General features: G+C 40.9%; 1 protein-coding gene across 4 annotated transcripts in view; it reads left to right on the top strand.

The window, feature by feature from the left end:
• Positions 1-1,072: 1,072 nt before the first annotated feature.
• Positions 1,073-22,096, top strand: part of SGPL1 (sphingosine-1-phosphate lyase 1) — a 50,606-nt gene continuing 29,582 nt past the window's right edge. The window contains exons 1-2 of one of the 4 annotated variants that reach the window (XM_081250645.1): positions 1,073-1,216; positions 2,018-2,079. In XM_081250645.1, coding sequence (XP_081106771.1) covers positions 2,053-2,079 — 27 coding nt within the window. In that variant the 5' untranslated portion in view covers positions 1,073-1,216; positions 2,018-2,052. Of the gene's footprint in view, positions 1,255-1,661; positions 1,697-2,017; positions 2,080-22,096 lie in introns of those variants that run through there. The other 3 variants (XM_081250648.1, XM_081250646.1, XM_081250647.1) reach the window with 3 other exon arrangements.

Raw genomic sequence — 22,096 nt, 5'->3', positions numbered from 1 at the left:
CCTTCTCTGGGCCTTAATGTCCTTGTTTACAAGTTGAGAGATGATGAGAGTCACCTGATCTGGGCAAGTTAGGACATAAATATGGCCTTGGATGTAAAGTTGCCTTAGCATAGTTCTTGGCAAAGTAAGTATCTTAGCTTAGGCTGCTATAGCATAATACCACAGACTGAGTGGCCATAGACATTTATTTATCACTGTTCTGCAGGCTGGGAAGTCCAAGGTCAGGGTGCTGGCAAATTTGGTTTTGGGTGAGATCCTCTTCCTAGCTTGCAAATGGCTACAGTTTCACTGTGTGCCTGCATGACCTCTTCTTTGTGCATGGAGAGAATTCTGAGAGAGAGAGAGAGAGAGAGAGCGCCATGACAACATGGGCAAGTCACGAAACTGACTTAATAGTTAGTTCTTCTGGAAATGAAGGGTGACCTCTGTGATCCTGGTGGGTGCTCTCACTTGAATATCAGATGACTCCCAACATTGCTCACGAAAATAAAGTAGTATTGGTAGCATTTTTGCCCAACACCTATAGTCACTGTTATCCATTTTTGTGGGGAGAGGGGAGGATGGGGATAATATTTCCAATAAGGGCGTTTTCCTGTCGCTTTTCTTCAGGCATCGTTGACCTCGATGGAGGTCTCCAGGAAGGAGAAGGAGCAAATCTCTGAGCCACTCATTAAAATCGCAAAGGCCTCTCTAGAGACCCATCCTGAGTCATTGTTATGGATCAGTTTGCACAGTGCTCTGCAGGCTGACTCTCTCAGGGGCTCCAAGTGACCAGCAGGTTGGTTTTTAAAAACGGAGACTGAAGAAGCTGGGTACCCTCTGGGGCGGGCGCGTTCCACCTTCTCGGAAGGCCTGGGCGCCGCCCCCGCCAGGCCAGCAGGCGGCGCGCACGCGCCGTGGGGCCCGGAGGAGACAGCAGGCCTGGCGCCCAGGCCGGGGCGTGCGCGTGACCGGTGGCGGAGCCGCGCACGCCAGGGCTGGGGAACGGGGCGGGCACCGTGGGAGCCATTTCCGGACGGGGCGGGGAGGGGCGGGGCCGCCGGCGGCCGGATCTCTAATCTCGGCAGCGGCGGCAGCAGCGGCAGCGGCAGCAGGAGACGCCGCCTGGGGAGCTTGCGCCCAGCGGCCCGCGAGTCGGTCTCGCGGTGAAGAGGAGCAGGGCCGGCGAGACAGTGTCCGAGGGAAGGAGCGCAGAAGCTGGCTCCCGGCTGAGGAGGTGGACGGGGCCGCCGCGGACCCGTAGGAAGGAGGAGGGTCCGGGCTGGGGAGAGGGAGGAGTGTCTGGACTGCGGGGGGTCCTGTTGCGGAGGGGTCCTGTTGCGGAGGGGTGAGGAGTGCTGGAAGGGCGAGGAGAGGAGGAAGGGCCAGGCCGGACCGAGGGGCTAGGAGCTCGGGGCGGGCTCGGGTTCGGGCTGAGGGTAGGGGCGCCGACCACCCGAGGTCTGAGTGAGTGCAAGGTTCGCGAGTGGGTGGGGGAGGGCGCCAGGGCCGAGAAGGAGCGGGATCCGAAAATCCACTCGCCGGCGGGGTAGGAGTGGTCTTGGGGTGGGCAGGTTTGCTGGTCCTTCGCAGGGGAGGAGAGGGTTGTGGGGAGGGAGGGATGAAGTCGAGAACGAGGCCTACCTGTTTCTAAAGGGAGTCCACCGGAGGCTGGACCCTGGGACTGGACTGCTTGTAGCGTCTGCTCCTCGGCCGGGTTAGTTTGAATGGGCGGGGCTCCGGGCCTTCAGGCCCTGGTCCGCTGCAGGCTGGGCGTTTCCCCCGGTAGCTACCTGGGGGGATTGTTTTGTGGGAGGCTGGCTCTGGAAGCGTTTGGGCAGCTGTGGGAGGGAAGCAGAGTGCCAGCAGGATTCTGATTCGCTGGTTTGGGGTGCTGGGGTGGAGTGTGAAAGCTAGGAGTGAAATCTGAGCTCTTAGAGGGATAGAACCCTTTCTCTGAAGCTCTGGCGAATCTCGGCGGGTCGACGGGACCGTTTAAACCGTTAGAAGTAAACAAACGTGGTGTTCCCTTTTGCAGAGGGGAGGCACTGAAAGGACGCCTGGAAGAGGAAGATGCCGAGTACGGACGTTCTGATGTTGGTGAGTCCTTTTTGCATCTATTCTCCTTGTTGTAAGTCACTTGTCGTTTACGTTTTTAGTCCGAAGGATGAGTGTGTAGATTTCACCTCTGATGCTTGCTTTTGGTAGCTAAGAGTTTCTTCCACCTTTTATTTTGGGTTTAATGATTAAGATGGATAAGTGACTGATTTAAGTATGTGTGTGTGTGTGTATGTATATATATATATATAATGAATATGAAGAATCATTTTCAAAATTCTTGAAGTTGATTTTAATCTCTCCTTTCTTATACTACCAGAACAGTTTTAAAACTTCTATTAAATTTTGTCTGGATCTGCCGTGTATTAGTTTATAAGTATTTGTTTCCCAGACTAGAGTTAGGATTCCCTGGAAGGCAGATATCTTGTCTTATTTGTTTAGAGATGATAAACACCTGTCATGGTGCTTCTTGTATGGTGAGTTGCTTAATTGCTTAATTGAGCTGATTTGAATTTACTTTCTTCTGCTGTGCTGAGGGGTATGCCTGTTTTGGTAGAGGCTGTTTTTTTCCCCTCTCCTCTTGAGATCTTTCTGTGCTGTTTTTTCACTGAGCAGGGAAAATACAATTGCCAAATGAGTGTTTACCAAAATGACGTTTTATTCTTGGGACATTCATGATTCCATAGAGGCTCTTTATTGATTTTTATTTTTTTCATAGAGGCTTGTTAGTGTGAGAATTGTGAGGAGCCTGTGGTTTTCAAATAGTGATGTAGAAGTGTCTGCGTTTAGTTTTGAATAAGTCACTTATTTGAATCTGATGTCTTTTTGTGCAAAAAAAAACATTGATTTAAAACATTTCCTTTCCCTCTCTTTACAGTTCGTAGTTGGTAGCTGTCACTGGGAAACTGGTGAAAACTAATAGTGAGGTTTTTTTAATATCTAGTGCTGATGTCCTGTAGTGTCAAAACCTGTAAGGTCTGCAGGAGAGATTAAGAGGGCAACAAAGCTGTGATTAATTCTGGTTTGAGGTGGGGAGCAAGGATGATTTTTAGAGACATAGATAAATACTTGGTTTATCCACAGGTTCAGATGAAGAGTTTACCTAGAATAGTGTTTTTTGCCCCAGATTTCATGGATTGTCAGTGGATAATAAATTGTGTTGTGTAATTTCGAATTCTCATTACGAGAGCAATATGTTAGAAGAATTGGAAACTATTAATAAGCAAAAGGAAGCAACCCCCAATAATTCCACTACTCAGAAATAACCACTCTTAGCACCTTGCAGAGTGATTTACAATAATTGGCAATTTCTGTTTTCTGCTTTATAAAGCAGTATGTATATGTAAATTAAGATTCCTGAATGTCAGTAGGATATAACTCCATGCCCAGCCATGTGCTTATTACTTCATGGGGCTGTGGGCTCCCTTTAACAGCCTGAGCAGTGAGTGCTTTTATTCAGAACATTAACTTTGGAATCAGTTTGAAGTATTTCTCTAGCTATCACCACTAGTTTTCACTTCCTTATTTGAAAATCTAGATGTTTAGGGGTTTTGCTTTGCTCCTTGGTGTAAGCAATAAATTCATATAGATAACAGCTGGCCCTTGAATCATCACTCTCTGAAGACACTGTACATGTTGCTTGAGGTGCTCTCTCTGGAAAAGTTGTCCTTCTTTCTTTGACTGTCCTGTGCTAAATGGTAAAGAACCAATGACCAGGGCTGGGCTGTCAAGGGGGACACTAAACTGTAATGATCTGAGTTCAAGGTGTTTCTCTGTAGTTGCTTTGTACAGTATGATGCGTTAGACGTGTTCTTGGTCCTCTAACGGGGAAAAAAGGACCCCAGTTAATAGAAGATAACCTCAGTGTAGGGTAGCATATGATAGAATCTCAGAATTACAAACAACCTTAGAAGTCATATGATGCAACTTCTTTCTTATATTGTACCTGAATCCTTTTTAGACTATCTCTGCTAAATGAATATCCAGTCATCCATACTTTCTCCTGGAAGAGTAAGATGGGCGTAAGCCAAGACATAATATGAGGTGGATTCAGGAATAATAATTTAAGTCTGATAGCTAACATTTATTGGGCACATATTATGTGTTAGGTGCAGAAATAGATATTCTACATACTCATTTAATTTTCCCAACAACTCTGAAAAGTATGCTGGCATTCTCCTTTTATAGGTGAGAAACTAGACTTAGAGAGGGTACCATAGCAGTGAAGTGACGGAGCTGTGTTTTAGCCACAGCTGGTTTGACTTCAAAGCCCTCTTTTTTTTTTTTTTTTTTTTTTGGTTGCGTTGGGTCTTCGTTGCTGTGCGTGGGCTTTCTCTAGTTGCAGCGAGTGGGGGCTACTCTTCGTTGCAGTGCGTGGGCTTCTCATTGCAGTGGCTTCTCTTGTTGCGGAGCACAGGCTCTAGGCGCGCGGGCTTCAGTAGTTGTGGCACATGGGCTGAGTAGTCGTGGCTCATGGGCTCAGTAGTTGTGGCTCGCGGGCTCTAGAGTGCAGGCTCAGTAGTTGTGGCGCACGGGCCTAGTTGCTCCATGGCATGTGGGATCTTCCCGGACCAGGGCTCAAACCCGCGTCCCCTGCATTGGCAGGTGGATTCTTAACCACTGTAGCACTGTAGCTTCCACCAGGGAAGCCCCAAAGCCCTCTTTCTTATCTATTTTGTGATGCTGCCTCTGTGTCATATCCATCGAAAAGGATGGAGGTTGCTGAACTGTGTGACTGCTGAGAGCAGGTTTGTGTGGAGCAGGAGTGGGATAGCTCTGCCCTCTAGGGGACACTTCGGAAGAGTGGTGGGGATGCTTTTGTCTTGCAGTCTCCTCTTGTCTGAACATACGTTTTATTATACAAATCTTTGTGTTTCTCTTCCCTTACATTGCAGTTGGGGCGCTATATTGAAATTTTAAAAGTTATGTCTATAGGTATAATGTTATAATCTTTGAATTTCATTCCAGAATAAAGAGCATTACAAAATATTTGTTACAGAAGGGGGCATTGGGTCTGATAGGGTAGAAAGCCACTTTTGTGGACAGTATGCTATGGCAATAAAACTTGAAGATGGACTGGAGTCCATGTATGACAAACTTTGGATTCCAGACGAAGGTTCTTGGGCTGTCAGCCCTCAGTGCTTTCCTGCCTTTGATTTTGTCCTCATTTGATTAAGGGGTTTTGCCTGCCTTTTCCCATTTGTTCATTTATGCCACAGACTGTGATGCTTTCCACTTATGTCTCAGAGAGAATAAAATGAGTGAGTGTATTCATTCATCTGAGAATTGTGATGCTTTCAGAGGGAATTCAAGTCTGGAAATTTTTTAGCAATCTTTCTCCACTTTAGCAACCATTCTTTTCATCCATCTTCTCCTCCTTCCTAGTGCTAGGGGTCTGTATCGCTTTGTGAGTTGCCAAATACTCCTAGCTTTAACAACAAAAAAAAGGTACTTTATGAAGCTAAGTCTACTCCATAGACCCATCCAGATAGATGACTCAGAGTTACCGTATGCACTGTGGTAGTGCTGGGTGGGGTGTGAGTGATAAAAGTTGATCTAAGGTCGAGGTTCTCCGCCAGGGACAGTTTTTGCCCCAACCCCCATCCCCCGGACGTTTGGTGATGTGTAAAGACACTTTTGATTGTCATACTGGAGGAGTGCTAGAGGTCAGAGATGCAACTGATTGCCCTACTCTGCAGTGTAGTCCCTCACAACCGAGAATTACCTGGCCCGAAATGTCAGAAGCGCCCAGGTTGAGAAACCCTGGTCTAGGTTCCTTAACATAGGTAACAATATCTGTGCAGCCCTGGCATTCATGTGGATGGGGCAGTAGGTCTTTTCTTAGAGTTTAATGGGGCTGTTACAGTGATACTTGGGTTATTTTGCCCATGGATCAAGCTCTGCTACTTTGGAATATATATTGGAGAGCGTACAGCATGATATTCTGAAGCACAGTAAAAGTCCTAAGAAATGCTGTCTTTTGCAACATTTCTGCAGCACTGTTGATTTGGAAACAGTAAGCCTGTCTCAGTTTTGTTTTTCAGGTGTAAAAATCACATCTTTCCAGATATTAGAGCTTTATCTTTGACCCTTGAACCTTTTTCAGGGATGCTTTCTTTATGACTCTCAAATGGGATTTAAGCAATAAACTGAAAGATTGACACTAAAAGCTCATTTCTGTTATTTGAATCTGGTGTCTTACTTGTAGGCTTGTCTATAAGAAAGGGAGGATTCATTGGAACTGGTAGGACATTTCAATTTTTGTTGACAATTTGAGTGGCCATTGTAGGATGAGCACTGTTTTTGGCCTTGTTCCATTCTTGTAAATAAAGCAAAATATAATAAAAGATATGATAATTTCTCCAGCTTTTGGTCTAAAGGAAAGGAAAGTTATAAATAGATAAACCCCAAATCTCAGTCTTTGGCTTGGCTTTGCAGTCTGTGTGTCAGGAATTTTTAGTAACGTTTACCTCTTAATTAGGCATTCCCAATCTAGTATTACATGTAGTTTGTACACATTGGTGGCAGAAATGGGAATCAGCCTGGGATTAAGACTTTTCCATAGGGAACTGATTTGTAGTAAATCAGTCCATATGTGGAAGCATACAGAATGCAGTTACTGAGAGAAAAACCATGCTATGGGGTAAGGGGAGATAGGAGCCATTGGGGATGACGGAACAGTGCAGGCTGAAAGTAGTTTGTTGGGTCTATCAGGTATCTCCTGGTGCACTCCAACAGTGTGATTGCCTAGAGTTAAGGAACACCAACAGGGGTTGGTGAAACACTTCAGGGCTAAGAGCAGTTAGCACCCTTAGGCCTGACGGAGCAAGAGAGGGAGTAATTTCTGGAACTTGAGAGAGCTTAGCGGAAAGAGAAGGTAACCTATGGGAATGCAACCACTTCCAACCAGTGGCCTAGCAGGAAGGGAATCAAGGGGAATAAACACCTCACATGTTTTCTTTTCCCACCCTCTGGTCTGCTGGAGCTTTTCATTGGTCAAACCCAACTGGAAACCAGAGGATACAGGAACCTGGGTGATTTAATTTATAGGACAGCCCCATGAAGCACATAACAGAGTTGAGGAAGGTTCGGTAGAGGAGTATACTGAAGTCAAGATCAAGTTAGTTTTGAAAGGTACAAGTGAGAAGATAGCGTTGGAGCAGTCTTGAAGAACGTAGGTCATGGAACGTTATAGAACAGGAATGTTCTCGCTGATAACAGAAGGATAGATTGAGAGGCAGAGAGTTGCCACAGCTTCAGAGCTAGTTTATTCCCATAGTAGCCTTAGAATCTTAATTGCCAGAAGGGCCTTTAGAAATCCTGTAGTGCCACGTCCCTTCCCATGTGGGAATCCCTTCCACAATGCCCGGCCAGGAGTGGGTGCGCTATAGTTTCTCAGGGAGTCCTTTCCATTGTTGGACAGCTTTAAATGTTAGAAAGTTTTTATTTGTCCACATCACTGAATGTATCAGGATTAGGTTTGGCTGAATATAAGAGAAAAATCTACAGAAATAGAGATTTCTAAAAAGTAGAAATAAATTTTTCTAAAGTAAGAGAAATCCAGAGTCAACAGTTGCTGACTGATACCGCCATTCCTAGGTCTTTGAGGAGGTTCCACTGCTCAGTGCATCCTCTCCAGGTCAGGATAGCTGCTTTGAGCTTGAGCTGTCAGGTTCGCGTTTCATTCGGCAGGAATAGGAAATGGGAAGGAAAAGAGCTTGCCTGCTTTCTTAATTTATTATACAAACAGAAGAGTGTATAAAGCACATATCCTCATTTTAAAGAATAATAATGAAGAAAACAGTCATGTATCTACCACCCAGGTTAAGAAATAGAGTGTTCCCCACCACTCCATGTGCCCCACCCTGGTTACATCTCCTTCCCTTTTCTCTACTGACATCACTCTACTATCCTGATTTTGGGGATAGTTATTCCCTTGCTGTTTAAGAAAAAAAATTGTGTTACCACCTAGTTCTGCATCCTGAATTTTAATTTTGTTTGTTTTTCAACTTGATACAGATGGATTTATATGTATTTTTTTAACCTTTAAAAAATTGAAGTATAGTTAATTTACAATGTTGTGTTTGTTTCTGGTGTACAGTAAAGTGATTTGGTTATATATATAGATATATATGTGTCTGTCTATATTCTTTTTCAGATTCTTGTCCTTTATAGGTTATTACAAAATATTGAATGTAGTGCTATATAGTAGGGCCTTGTTGTTTATTTTTTATATAGTAGTGTGTATATGTTAATCCCAAACTCCAAATTTATTCCCCCTCCCGCCCCCCACTATCCCCTTTGGTAACTGTTAGTTTGTTCTCTATGTCTGTGAGTCTATTTCTGTTTTGTAGATAAGTTCATTTGTATGATTTTTTAGATTCCACTTATAAGTGATTTCATATGATATTTGTCTTTTCCTTACTGCACTTAATGTGATAATCTCTGGGTCCCTCCATGTTGCTGCAAATGGCATTATTGCATTCTTTTTTATGGCTGAGTAGTATTCCATTGTATATATGTACCACATCTTCTTTATCCATTCATCTGTTGCTGGACAGTTAGGTTGCTTCTATGTCTTGGCTGTTGTAAATAGTGCTGCTGTGAACATTGGGGTGCATGTATCTTTTTGAATTAGAATTTTCTAGGGATGTATGCCCAGGAGCAGGATGGCAGGATCATATGGTAACTCTATTTTTAGTTTTTTAAGGAACTTCTATACTCTTCTCCATAGTGGCTGCACCAGTTTACATTCCCACCAATAGTGTAGGAGGGTTCCCTTTTCTCTACACTCTCTCCAGCATTTATTATTTGTAGACTTTTTAATGATGGCCATTCTGACTGACCTCATTGTAGTTTTGATTTTTATCTCTTTAATAATTAGCGATATTGAGCATCTTTTCATGTGCCTGTTGACCATCTGTGTGTCTTTTTTGGAGAAATGTCTGTTTAGATCTTCTGCCATTTTTTGATTGGGTTGGTTCTTTTTCTGATATTAAGCTGCATGAGCTGTTTGTGTATTTTGGAAAGTAATCCCTTATTGGTAGCATTGTTTGCAGATATTTTCTCCCAGTCCATAGGTTGTCTTTTCATTTTATGGTTTCCTTTGCTGTGCAAAAGCTTTTAAGTTTAATTAGATCCCATTTGTTTATTTTTGTTTTTATTTCCATTTCTCTAGGAGAGAGGTTCAAAAAAAATAATGCTGCGATTTATGTCAGAAAGTGTTCTGCCTATGTTTTCCTCTAGGAGTTTTATAGTATCCGGTCTTACATTTAGGTCTTTAATCCTTTTAGAGTTTGTTTTTATATATGGTGTTAAAGAATGTTCTAATCTCAATTTTTTACATGTGGCTGTCCAGTTTTCCCAGCATCACGTGTTGAAGAGACTATCTTTTCTCCATTGTATATTCTTCCCTCCTTTGTCGTAGATTGACCATAAGTGTGTGGGTTTATTTCTGGGCTTTCTATCCTGTTCCATTGACCTATATGTCTGTTTTTGTGCCGGCACCATACTGTTTTGATTACTGTAGCTTTGTAGTATAGTCTGAAGTCAGGGAGTGTGATTCCTCCAGCTCCATTCTTCTTTCTTAAGATTGTTTTGGATATTCGGGGTCTTTTGTGTTTCCATACAAATTTAAAATTTTTTGTCCTAGTTCTGTGAAAAATATACCATTGGTAATTTGATAGGGATTGCAGTGAACGATTTATATGTATTTTTGGTGATTTTCCTATATTGCCCAGTATTTGCGAGATTCATCCATGTTGTTGCATGTAGTTTATAGTTTAGTTCATTCATTTTCATTGTTGTATAGCATTTCATTATATGATTAATACAATTTATTTAGCCATTCCACTGATGATGGATATTTGGACTGTTTCCATTATTTCTTCTTGTAGTTCTATTAGATTTTGTTGTACATAACTTGATATTTTATTACTAGGTGCATCCAGATCTAAAATTGTTACATCTTATCTAGTGAGTTGTGATTTTTATCTAATAATGCTTTTTGACTTAATATAACATAGCAAATGAGCTTTTTGTCATGAAATAGGCAAACTATAAGTGTTTGATGAATGAATGACTTGCCTGTTGTATAGGCAGAAACCTCAGAGCACTCGTCCTAGCCTGTTCTCCTGGCACACTGTTATTTATGTGTCCTGTTATCCTATGAAGTGAACAAAGCACTTTTAAATTAAAAAAAAAAAAGTGTGGAGTTTTCTTTTTGGAGGGATAACTTGTGTATAGTAAAGGGCACAAATCTTAATTGTACAGGCCAATGAACATTTGTATATGGATACATGTACTCACTGCCCAGATCAAGATGTGAAAAATGTCCAGCATCCCAGCAAGCTCCTCATATTCCTCCCAGTTGACACCCACCAAAGGTTGTCATTCTTCTCACTGTAGATAGTTTTGCTTATTTTTCAGTTTTATATAAATGGAAGCAAACAATATATTTTCTTTTGTGAATGTCTTTTGTTCTGAATGTTGATTGTATCTGTGAGTTTCAGCCATGGTCTGATGTAGCAATATTTTTAAGAATTATTGCTGTGTTGTTTTATGGTGTATAAAATATCAAAATTTATTCATTCTGTAGTTGATGAACATTTATGTTTCTAGTTTTTCGCTATTATGAATGACATTGCTACATTCTTGAACATGTCTTTTAGTAAACGTAAATACAATTGTTGGGTCGTGAGGTATACTGCCAGACAGGTTTCTAAAGTGGTTGTACCAGTTTATACTCCTATAGGGTTTTCTTAGTATATAACTTTTGGATTTAGCTTTGGGTGACAAGTCTTAACTTTTTGTTACCTGCACAGTGGAGAGAGCTTTAAGAACTCTTTCCTGAAGTAGTGTAGGTACTTCTAAAATGTAAAATGCCCTTTTCTTTGCTTTCTCGTTTACCTAGTCTATAACTATTAATAAACATTTGATGGGAAAAAAAACCGTGGTTCTTTTTGAGTATTAAAAGGGCTCTGTTAAGAGCAGAGTTTAGATTTGTAAAACACCATTTGTAGCAGTTAATTCCAAGGCTGAAATCATAATCCTTTGGAACTCTTTGGAACCTAAGTAGTTGTGGTATATTACGCCTTGTGCTCAGTATTGGGAAGACCTTTTTGGAGACTTTTCCTGAGAGGCATTTGAGTTCACTCCTTTGAATTGCATTTTGGTAGATGAGTCTAAAAAGGAATACATTAATCCTGCCTTGAGTTCCAGTCTTAATGGTGCTGAATCTTTGAGACAGTTGAGGGAAACTGATAATTGTTTCAAATTCTAATGGGGAGGAATTGAGGACAAATATGAGAATGCCATGGTGGACCTGCTCCTTGTTGAGCTGTATTGCAGCCAGGGTGGAAGAAAGCCTAGGATTAGAATATTACCCAGCCCTTTCTGATAAGCTTAAGGTTTCAGATGCTTTCACATGAGTCATGACTGCAGCAATCAATAATAGTTTATCTGGATGACTGAAATCAGGTTTATGATCTGTAAACATAAGTAGGTAACTGGTTTAATCCTGTTTTGTTGGTAGGTAAGGGGACACTTGCAACCTTCTGATTGAATTAGATTGTGGAAGGCTGAGTTGATTTAACATCTGTCTTACAAAATTGAGGAGCAGCTCACTATTTACCTGCATTTATTACCATCATCTGTAGGAAAATACAGCATAGGCATGGAAATCAAACTACTTAAAGCCTCTCACAGCTCTACCTTTGTGGCTTTGCCTCGAACATTGCAAAGGTCACTTTTCCTTGCTGCTAATTGAAAAGTAAAGGAAAATGTTTATCAGAGAATTCAGATTCATCCAATAATTTATGAAGTGTTTATTATCTGCAGTCATTTGCTCATTACCTTGCTGCATTAATATTCACAACAACCCTGTGAATTGTTTTTTTCTTGTGAATTTTTTGTTGAATTATAACAATGGCATCTAGTTTTGTTTGCACGTGAGCAAAATCCAGTTGCATAGAGGTTCAATAAGTGCCAAAGGTCACACAGCTTCTAAGTGAGAGCTAAAGTTAGAGTAGAAGCCTTTGACACTCTCCAGACTTTCTAGGACACCACAGTGGCCTGTGTAAAACACTATTAACACGACTCTCAAAGAGTTCACAGGAGTCGTGATGAGGTGTCAGTTCAGGGCAATACTCAGAGGCGTCTGTCCTTTTCAGATATCCTGGGTAGTGGCTGGAGTATGTGTTCATGAAAAAACACAAAAAGTGTTTTTAAAAAGTTTCGTCATTTTTGCAGTTAGTAATTTTGTTTATAGATTCTTAAAAACTATACCTCTGGACAATAATGACCCTCTTTGTCTAGTTTATCCATAATTACTCTACAAATCTGTACGTTATTTTTAAGATACTTAGGGTTGCTTTCATTTGGAGTCCAAAGCTTTAATCTCTGTTTCTGGAATTGCAAAGTTTCTGCTATCTTTGGCCATATGGAAACCTTTTTTCAGCAAGACTTTTTTTAAATTTTTTTTATTTTGGCGGTCCGTGGGCCTCTCACTGCTGTGGCCTCTCCCGTTGCGGAGCACAGGCTCCGGATGTGCAGGCTCAGCGGCCATGGCCCACAGGCCCAGCAGATCCGCAGCATGTGGGATCCTCCCGGACTGGGGCACGAACCCGTGTCCCCCGCATCGGCAGGCGGACTCCCAACCACTGCGCCAGCAGGGAAGCCCCAGAAAGACTTTTTTTTAAAGAAAGTCTTTGAATCCAAACAGTCTTAGGTGGTTGGTCTTAGCTAAGCGAACATTTGGTGAACATAAATGGAATTGCTGAGTCATAATGCTTTTTTTCTTTAAAGTATACAATCCAGTGGTTTTTAGTGTATTCACAGAGTTGTACAGCTGTCACCACAATTTAGAACATTTTTAGAAGAAACCCCTTACTCATTAGTAGTCATTCCCTCCCCGTCTCCTAGTCCTAGGCAACCACCAAACTACTCTTTGTCTATAGATTTCCTTATTCAGAACATTTCCTATAAATGAATCATATAAATACTAGGTCGTGTTTTATAATTGACTTTTTTCGCTTAGCGTGATGTTTCCAAGGTTCCTCCATGTTGTAGCATGGATCAGAACTTCATTCCTTTTTATTATACTCATGAGGCTTTTCCTGAAGAATTGTAAGTAATGGATATATCCAGTGTTTCTATTTTGTTCTCAAAAATGTTGTTTGCTTTATATATAATAGGATAGTTTGTCATATTAAGGCTACTTCTATGATTCATTTTAGGGAAGGCATTATTAATCTGAGGAATATGGATCGCATGTATGACTGGCCTTCAGGATGTCCTGAACCCTTTGTAATTATTTGCAAGATTTTATATTCCTAAGCAGTTTTTGGTGGGGGAGGTTAGAGGACTGAGAACGTTTAGCTTTTGTTAAAAGATAATTTCCCAAAAAAGGTAAAATCATGACACTCATACAGTTAGGAAATGAATACACACTTTATTTTACTTACAGTGTTCAAAGGAGAAGTCCAAAGAACAGACACATTTATAGATCAGGAATATTAAAATGAGTATGCAAATGGAGGCAAAACTAGTTTCTTCCATAGTGGAGAGGGAGGTCATTTGAACCTTTACTGCACATGGCAGACTTTATATGTTTATAGATTAAGATCAGTTTGCATAGCTATCAGTTATCTACAACTTCCAGACTTGTAAAAATAACTGCCATATAATCAGAGGGATGTCCTAGACAATGTATGATTTTCCACTGGAAACACACATTTTCTCCTGTACTTTCAACAGATTATCCAAAAAGTCTGAAAGTCTTCCAAGTGTTAATTTTAAATTTAGAGTTTTACTTCAGTTTTAAAAAGCATCTCCTTTGTGACTAGATTTAGAAAAATGTTTGTATCCATTGAGTATCAGTCAGAGACCCAGGGATAGGTCTCTGGTTTATTCTTTTGAACAGGATTATTTGTTAGAAATCTCCAGAGAAGTAGCCTTTGCATCTTAACTTAGGTTACGCTTTTGGACATATATTCAGTATTTCTCATCTCTAATATCAGCATGACTATTGAAGGGAGGGGATTTCTATAACTAGTTTAGAAAAGTCTAGCTTTTCTAAAAAAAAAAAAAAAAAGTCTAGCTATCTTAACTCTGACAAAGGTAGATAGATAATCCTATTAGTAAAAGAAGTACAGGAAGGGAGAAGCCTAGACAGCTTCTTCCCCAGTTGTGGTATGCTCAGGGAAGTCAAGACTTCTCCTTTGTGTGTGAAGAGCGTAGGATTATTTCCACTAGACCTTGCTTATTCTCCAAGGGGTTCTCATTTCCAGTCTTTGGAGGATAATGAACTTCTTTTTTACTTTGAAAGGTAACTTCTGTGCACGTGTACAGTAAGTCATTTAGCTACTGACTTTAAGAGACTCTGGGAGTTCATAGCAAATTTGGCAACATGACACGTTCAGGTTTGCAGAGTACTTTTCCCCCACATCTTCCCTACTTCCTTCAGGCTGAGAATGTATTTACCAAGAAAACCCGTGATTGCCCTTACCTCTACATCCCTCAGCCTGTTCCTCTGCTTGTTCAGCTTAGTTTTATGCATTTCAGTCTTCTCTGCTCGGTTAGGCTCCCCATAGTACCTTTCTTGATAGACATCACAAAAGACGTGCTCAGAGTTGTTAGTTGACAGAATCAGCATCTGTCTTCACTTGATGCCTGGTCCTGACCATAAGTAAATGAATAAAAACTTTTCAGCAACCATTCGGCAGTCTTCGGGGCTGCCCACTTTTATGAACCCAGGAGCTTGGATTTTCTGTGAGTGCACTCCTAATGACTTGAGAACATTGCATGGCTGTCTCTCCCTTCTGAGGCCAAGATTGTGTCTCAGTGACGGGGTGCTTTGCCCAAATACTCCAGTGTTAAGTGTAGAGCAATTAGACTTTGTAAGTGCTTGTGAACTAGTACTGAGCATGTATATTTGACTCTTGAGGCATGGCTGGAAGGGAAATGTGGACAGTTAAGCTTTTTGAGATGAGCTTCTCAGATACTGGATCTTTTGACTTACATAGTAGAATTTTGGGGGGAGTATATGGTTTGCTCTTTACCTCCTAAGAAATGATGACTTGGTCCCTTTAAACATTTCTATATCACACAGTCACCTTTGGTTGGTTGGAATGACTGGTTTATTGCTCAATTCTTACTTCTTTAATGACCCAAGGGAGTTTTCCCTTTGAGCTTGTGATCTGTTTTTGCTGATAAACTTTAATGCCTTTTGAGGCTCTAAAGACAATAGTGTTTTCTTACCTGTTTACTTTGTACTTTGAAGTTCTGCAGATGTAATATGAAAGAGAATCAGATTCAGTTAATTTTTTTTCCCATTTTTAGAGCAGAGGTAGAGTAAGAATAAATACTTAACTTTTAGGCTTTCTTCTGTTTTTTAACTTCACTCCCTTATCTGAGTCTCAGTCATTAGAGTACCATTTGATTTGAAGACATTCAGGCAGTGGATGAACTGGGTAAAACAGGTTTTTCTTTTCCTCAACAGCCCATTCCTGCTTTAAAGCTCAGATTTCTGGCTCTTCTGGAAAAACTATTGAGTGTTGAATTGTGCACTTGTATTAGAGGTGAAGAAAGTGGAAGGAAGAGGAAAACAAAATCCTTTTTTTCTCTGTAGCATTGCAGAGTAGAAGATTTTGATTTTCATTAGTATCTGGCCAAAGAATAAATATTAGCCATGAATAATGCGTTGATCTGTGGATTGATGTGGCTGGGCCCCAACTTTAACACTTACAGTAAAACTTGGTGGATGTCTTTTTACCCCCATCTAGTAATATGTTAACTCAATTATTGGGTAAGTCTTTTATCAAAGAAGGGGATGGGGAGAGTAGGGGCCATGTTGTAGTGTAGAGAAAGGGTTCTTAACCAAGCAAGGATGTCTGTCACAATCACCTGGGGGAAGTTTTTCAAAATACGTATTTCTGGGCTCCACTCTGTACTTACTAAACCTCTGGGGTGGGTGTTCTCAAGAAAGCTCCTTGGATGATTTTGATGCATTCTACTGGTTAGCCCCCATTAAATCCTGGTGAAAGGACTGTTATTATTAAGGAAAGAAACACCATCCAGTGTGGGTCTGGAAATGTCTTCTTTCAGTGATAGTCATTTTTAGAATGTTTCTTCTGGTATAAGTTGGTAATTAAGGACATTTAATGGGGGAAAATATCACTGCCTAATTGGCAGTTGGTTAAGTACAGTAATAGTTCTCAAAGAAGTTTTTTTGGGGGGGAATGGGGGTGTGGATAGTGCCATTATGGGAAGTCTGCTTACAGAATCTTGTTCTCTCGAAGTGATTTAAGGACTGAAAGAGTTCCGTATCACTGGGGAGAGCCGTGGGCTAGTACTGATAGGAAAGTATCTTGTGATTGAAGAATTCTGAGTTTCCTGGACTGAGTCACTCCATCACGTCATAATCCTGGCCTCACGAAAATGTTAAGAGAATAAATCCTAAGTATAAAAAGCACTGAGAATGTGTTGAGGAAAATAACCTTAGTGTTAACTCCCTTCACTGCATTACAGAACCACATTCTAAATTTAAGGAAGCCAGGAGTGAAACCACTCTAAGACACTGGTTTTAAACCTGAAGGTCATGATCCATTTAGAGGGATGCAGAATCAATTTAGTGGGCCAAGCCTTTGAAAAAAGAAGGAAGAAATAGAAAAGAAATGTAAGTGTATCACAAGTAATAAGGTGTTAAGTATTATTTTGGAAATTTTTGTTTGGGTTTTATATCTTTCTGTTGCTATGTGTGCTAGTTTGTGTTGTAAAATACATTTCTGCGGGACTGTATTGGAAAAGATTGAAACTCGTTGGTCTAAAAAGTGACATGCCCTGGGACTTCCCTGGTGGCATGGTGGTTAAGAATCCACCTGCCAATGCAGGGGACACAGGTTGGAGCCCTGGTCTGAGAAGATCCCACATGCCACGGAGCAACTAAGCCCATGTGCCACAACTATGGAGTCTGCGCTGTAGAGCCCGTGAGCCACAACTACTGAGCCTGTGTGCCACAACTACTGAATCCCTTGTGCCTAGAGCCTGTGCTCCCCAACAAGAGAAGCCACCACAGTGAGAAGCCCGTGCACCACAACAAAGAGTAGCCCCCGCTCGCCACAACTAGAGAAAGCCCACGCACAGCATTGAAGACCCAACGCAGCCAAAAAAAACCAAACCATAAGCTTTAAAAAAAAAAAAAAAAAAGTAGCAGGCCCCAAATTTACCAAATTTGTAGACTGCTAATATCATGTTCATGGAAGTGTCTTGCTCCCTTGAAGTGATTTGGGGGGTGAGAGGGTTCAGTATGAGAATAGTAGGCTACCAAGCTCCCATACATCCAGCAGCTGCCTCTTGTCTAGTGATGATTAGGATTCTTGAGTACTATTTTGATGTCCTTTAGGTATCTGCTAAAACCTAAATCTGTAGATTGAAGTGGGATGAATAAAAAGAGAAAGTCTGGTTAGTTTATTCATCCTTATTTGACAGTAGCTTCTTCAAAGTAGTTAATATTTTAAATCTTCACACTAAAGTTGATCTTTTTTCCTTTAATATTATACTTTTAAAAGATTTATGGTATTCTTTACTATCATTTTATATACATTCATTGGGCAAAGTATTTTGTTTTTTTCCTCTAGGGGAATACATTTCCAATTTTATAACAAAGTGTGAAGGAAAGAACGCTTTTTTTGTGGAAGTTTTACCAAAACTACTTTTCTGTTAAGCAAAGGTTAGAGATAAATAGCCACAAACACCCACACATACCCACAGACACACATGTACACAGACACTTTATTTTGTGAATATTCTGTGTCCCTTCTAGATAAAGAAGTGAAGGCACAGATGGGTGAAATAATTTGCCTGGAGTTGCACAATAAGCTAGTGGCCTTCTTAGATGACCACTTACGGTTCTTGTATTTCCAGAGACACAATGTAGAGATTAAGTTGAAATAGACAGAAGCCTAAATACTGTAATTATAAATAAATATGCAGGTGTATGTAGACAAAATATATTTCTATAAGAAGAAAGATGTGGTGGGAAATAGTAATTATAATTATATTAAGTTCTTGTGCCATCTCTGTCTAGATGTTTTTTCTGTAGTCATGACCTAGCAATACAATTTTGGTTTGTTGTATGTTACCATATATCCAAGGTATATTCTGCCAGGAACGTAAATTGTGAAAAGAAAATTCTTGGGATAGCACTGGATTGTAATGTGTTTAGTTGATCCTCTGCCTGTGACACTGAGAATGAGGAATTGAAAGAGTACTAAATACTGGCAGGAGGCGTGGGTTCCTAGTCTCCACTCTGACACAAGCCCGTCTGCATGAGCTGAGGTACACTGTGCCGCTTCGGGGCCTCTGTAAAATGAAAATGTGGGCTTGATCTCTAAAGTTCTCTTCAACATTTAGATTGTATACTTCCCCAGGGCTGGAATATTGCATCAGAACCCAGCCTGGGGTTGGTGCTGGTTGCAAGGCCCCAAGGAACTGCCTCATCCTTTTTTCCAAGGAGATAGCACACGTTACCCCACAGAGCCCTACAGTGCAGCGAGTTAGTGTTGTGAGGTGCTTCTTTGTTGGGACTGAGCCTAGGTTGTTTGTAGTAACCTAGAAGGACCTTGGAATGAGGCCAGGAGATATAATTTCTGTGACCAACTGGTTGCCCATTCAAAAAGCTTGCTAGGACCCATCCAAGTACAGTATCATTCTGTCATTGGAGTAAGAGAATATAGAAATATATCTCCTTGAGAGGTGTTTCTCTATATCTCCTCTTAAGGAGATATATTCAAGGACTCCCATTATCTTCTCATAGCAATTACAAAGAAAATATACTTTTGCTGAATATAATTTTGTAAATGTTAGCAAGGAATGCCTTCATATCTTAATAAGCTTTTTAAAAATGGAATTAGTTTGCATGTGCTGATTCTTTGCTCTTTCCCTAATACTAGTTATGTTACTTTTTTGTTCAGTCAGTGCTGTGATAATATCTACAGTCATCTTTTGCAATTGGTAACCTCTATTTTCTGGGTGAACTAGGAACTAGAATCACCAGAGGAAAAGCTGATCTGTATGATTGTTCTTCCGTCATCCCATTCATACACACCATTCAACCATTTGGTTTGATCACAGCTTTAACACTAGAAGATTCTCTATAATAGTTGAAATTATGACATACCTTCAATGATGGTAGACTCCTCTGGTCTTTCTCTGGTCTCGACCAGCACTGCCACTGCTGTGCAGAATTGAGATTGTTGATAGCAACAGTGGGCTCTAGGGAATGGCCACCAAGAACTATGAGGGGGTTGCAGATAAACTGTGTTTCCATGGATAGCCCTCTGGGAACCCAGTACTTGTCTAATGCTAATTACCTTATACTGCAGCCTAATTGCTAAGTGTATAAATGTTTTCAACAAACATTAGTTGAGCACCTGTCCTCCTTCTGAGCTTTCATGCTGCTCCTCGAACATTGCATGTAGATATCCAACAGGAACATAAACCTACAGCATTATCTTGTTCTCAGAATCTCCTCTACCATCTTCAGCCTCCCTTCCTCTTCTAGTCTGCCATGGTTAATGCTGTCACTACTTACCCAGTCTCTCAAACTTGAAAATCTGGAATTACCTGTATTTTCCCCACTCCATACTTTCTATATCTAATAAGTTATCAAACACTGTTCTAAAAATGTTTTTCAAATCCATACCATGTTTTGGCCCAGATACCATACTGCTTAAGGTGAAACCCAGTTTAGTTCTCCCCTGGACTTTTTTTTTTTAATTTATTTTATTTATTTATTATTTTTGGCTGTATTGGGTCTTTGTTGCTGTGCGCGGGCTTTCTCTACTTGCAGCGAGCGGGGGCTACTCTTTGTTGTGCACGGGCTTCTCACTGTGGTGGCTTCTCTTGTTGCGGAGCACGGGTTCTAGGTGCGCGGGCCTCAGTAGTCGTGGCTTATGGGCTCTAGAGCGCAGGCTCAGTAGTTGTGGTGCACGGGCTTAGTTGCTCTGTGGCATGTGGGATCTTCCCGGACCAGGGCTCGAACCCGTGTCCCCTGCACTGGCAGGCAGATTCTTAACCACTGTGCCCCCAGGGAAGTCCATAAATCTGTCTTTTTAATGCTGCATAGTATGGGTACATAAAATGTATATATTATAGTTTATTTAACCATTTATCAATGGACAGTTATGTCATTTATATTTTTTCTTTTGCTGTTACAAAGAATACTGAAGTGAAAGTCCTTGAACATATACATAGGTGCAACTATATAGATACCAAAAAGAATTTCCGGGTAAAAATGAATATACATTTAAAATATTAATAGATACTGACAAATCACTTTACACAAAGTACCTATCAATTTGTACTTCCAATCTCTATGCTTTTTTTTTTTCCAAGACCATTTAAGATCTGGACCTAGTGTATTTCTCCCAGCCTCAGTTCTCTTGTAACTTGATGTGTTCACTCATTTACTTGGTCACTGTCAAGCCACTCTCCAAGCTTTTATTCAGTACAAATTGTTTGCCAGGCACCATGCTATATGTTGAGGATTTAGTGCTGGAGAAGACAGATATGGTCTCTGCCCTCATCTAGCCTGTGCTCTTACTACACAGACCTTTTTGCCATTCTCAGACTCTTTTTGTGCATTTGCAGCTATTATTCTGTCTTCCTGGTATGACTTTTCTTTTCTTTTAACTTTTCTGCCTAGAGAATTTTTTTTGATCATTGTTAGATTTTATCCTCTGTCATATCTTCCTTAATCTCTCCTCAGGTAGAGTGAGATAGGCCTTCCTTAGTGATCTCTCTTAGCACTTCATTTACATCCTTTTTATAGTGTTTATCCTGAAGACTTCCAATTACTTGTTTATATATGTGTGTGCCCATGTGTGTCTGCATGTGTATGTATGGACCTCTCTCATTAGATTGTAAGCTCAGTAAGGGCAAGAACTTAGGATATATACCTTAATGTTCCCCCAGCTTAATGCCTTAAACACTGGAGAAGCTTCATAAATGTTGAATAAGTGAGTGAATGGCAAACTGAAGATGAACTTATTTTGTACAGGACACTCGGTGGCTTGTGAATATGACTGGGATCCGGTCAGTCTTCAGGGACCTAACCATGTTGTAAAGGAGATGAGAAACAGATGAGTAGACTGCAAGGCACATTGTGATAAGCTCTATGTAGCGGCACAAATGAATGCTTGATGACAATTTAATGGGGGAGATTAATTCTCATGAGTTGGGTATTCTGGTAACTTTTCAAGGGAGAGGATTTTTTCTTGCGTGTGCTATGTATTGTGAGGGATACACATAATGATAAGATATGGTTCCTGGCTTTAACAGTTTTCATCAAATAGGGGCTTAGGGCAGAGATTGGCAGGCTATGGCCTACGGGCCAAATCTGGCCTGCTGCCTGTTTTTGTATAGCCCATGAGCTAAAATGATATTTTGACTTGAAATTGTTTTTATAAAAAGAATATTTTGTGATATGTGAAATTACATGAAATTCAAATTTTAGCATCTGTAATTAAATTTTGTTGGAACACAGCCACATTCATTTCTTTACCCACTATTTTGTGACTGTGTTTGCGCTACAGCAGCAGAGTTGAGTAGTTGTGACAGAGACTTTTGGCCTGCAGTGCCTAAAATACTATCTGGCCTTTTACGGAAACAGTCTGCTGCCTTTTGTGTTAGAGGAAGGGAAAGATTCAAGTAGAGAAGAAGAGAAAGACATTCATATTGAGAAGATTAGTTGAGTGGGACAGTGAATACTGCAGTCATCTAGAAACTTTAGAGCTGAAATGATGATCTAGCTTAACCTTTTATTTATTTATTTTATTTATTTTTGGCTGCGTTGGGTCTTCGTTGCTGTGCACGGGCTTTCTCTAGTTGTGGCGAGCTGGGGCTACTCTTTCTTGCGGTGCGCGGGCTTCTCATTGCAGTGGCTTCTCTTGTTGCCAAGCGTGGGCTCTAGGTGCGCGGGCTTCAGTAGTTGTGGCATGCGGGCTCAGTAGTTGTGGCATGTGGGCTCAGTAGTTGTGGCTCCTGGGCTCTAGAGTGCAGG

The sequence above is a fragment of the Mesoplodon bidens genome, assembly GCF_964165515.1.
Source record: "Mesoplodon bidens genome assembly, chromosome: 1".
NCBI classification, from domain to species: Eukaryota; Metazoa; Chordata; class Mammalia; order Artiodactyla; family Ziphiidae; genus Mesoplodon; species Mesoplodon bidens.
This window is presented reverse-complemented; position numbering and strand designations above follow the sequence as displayed.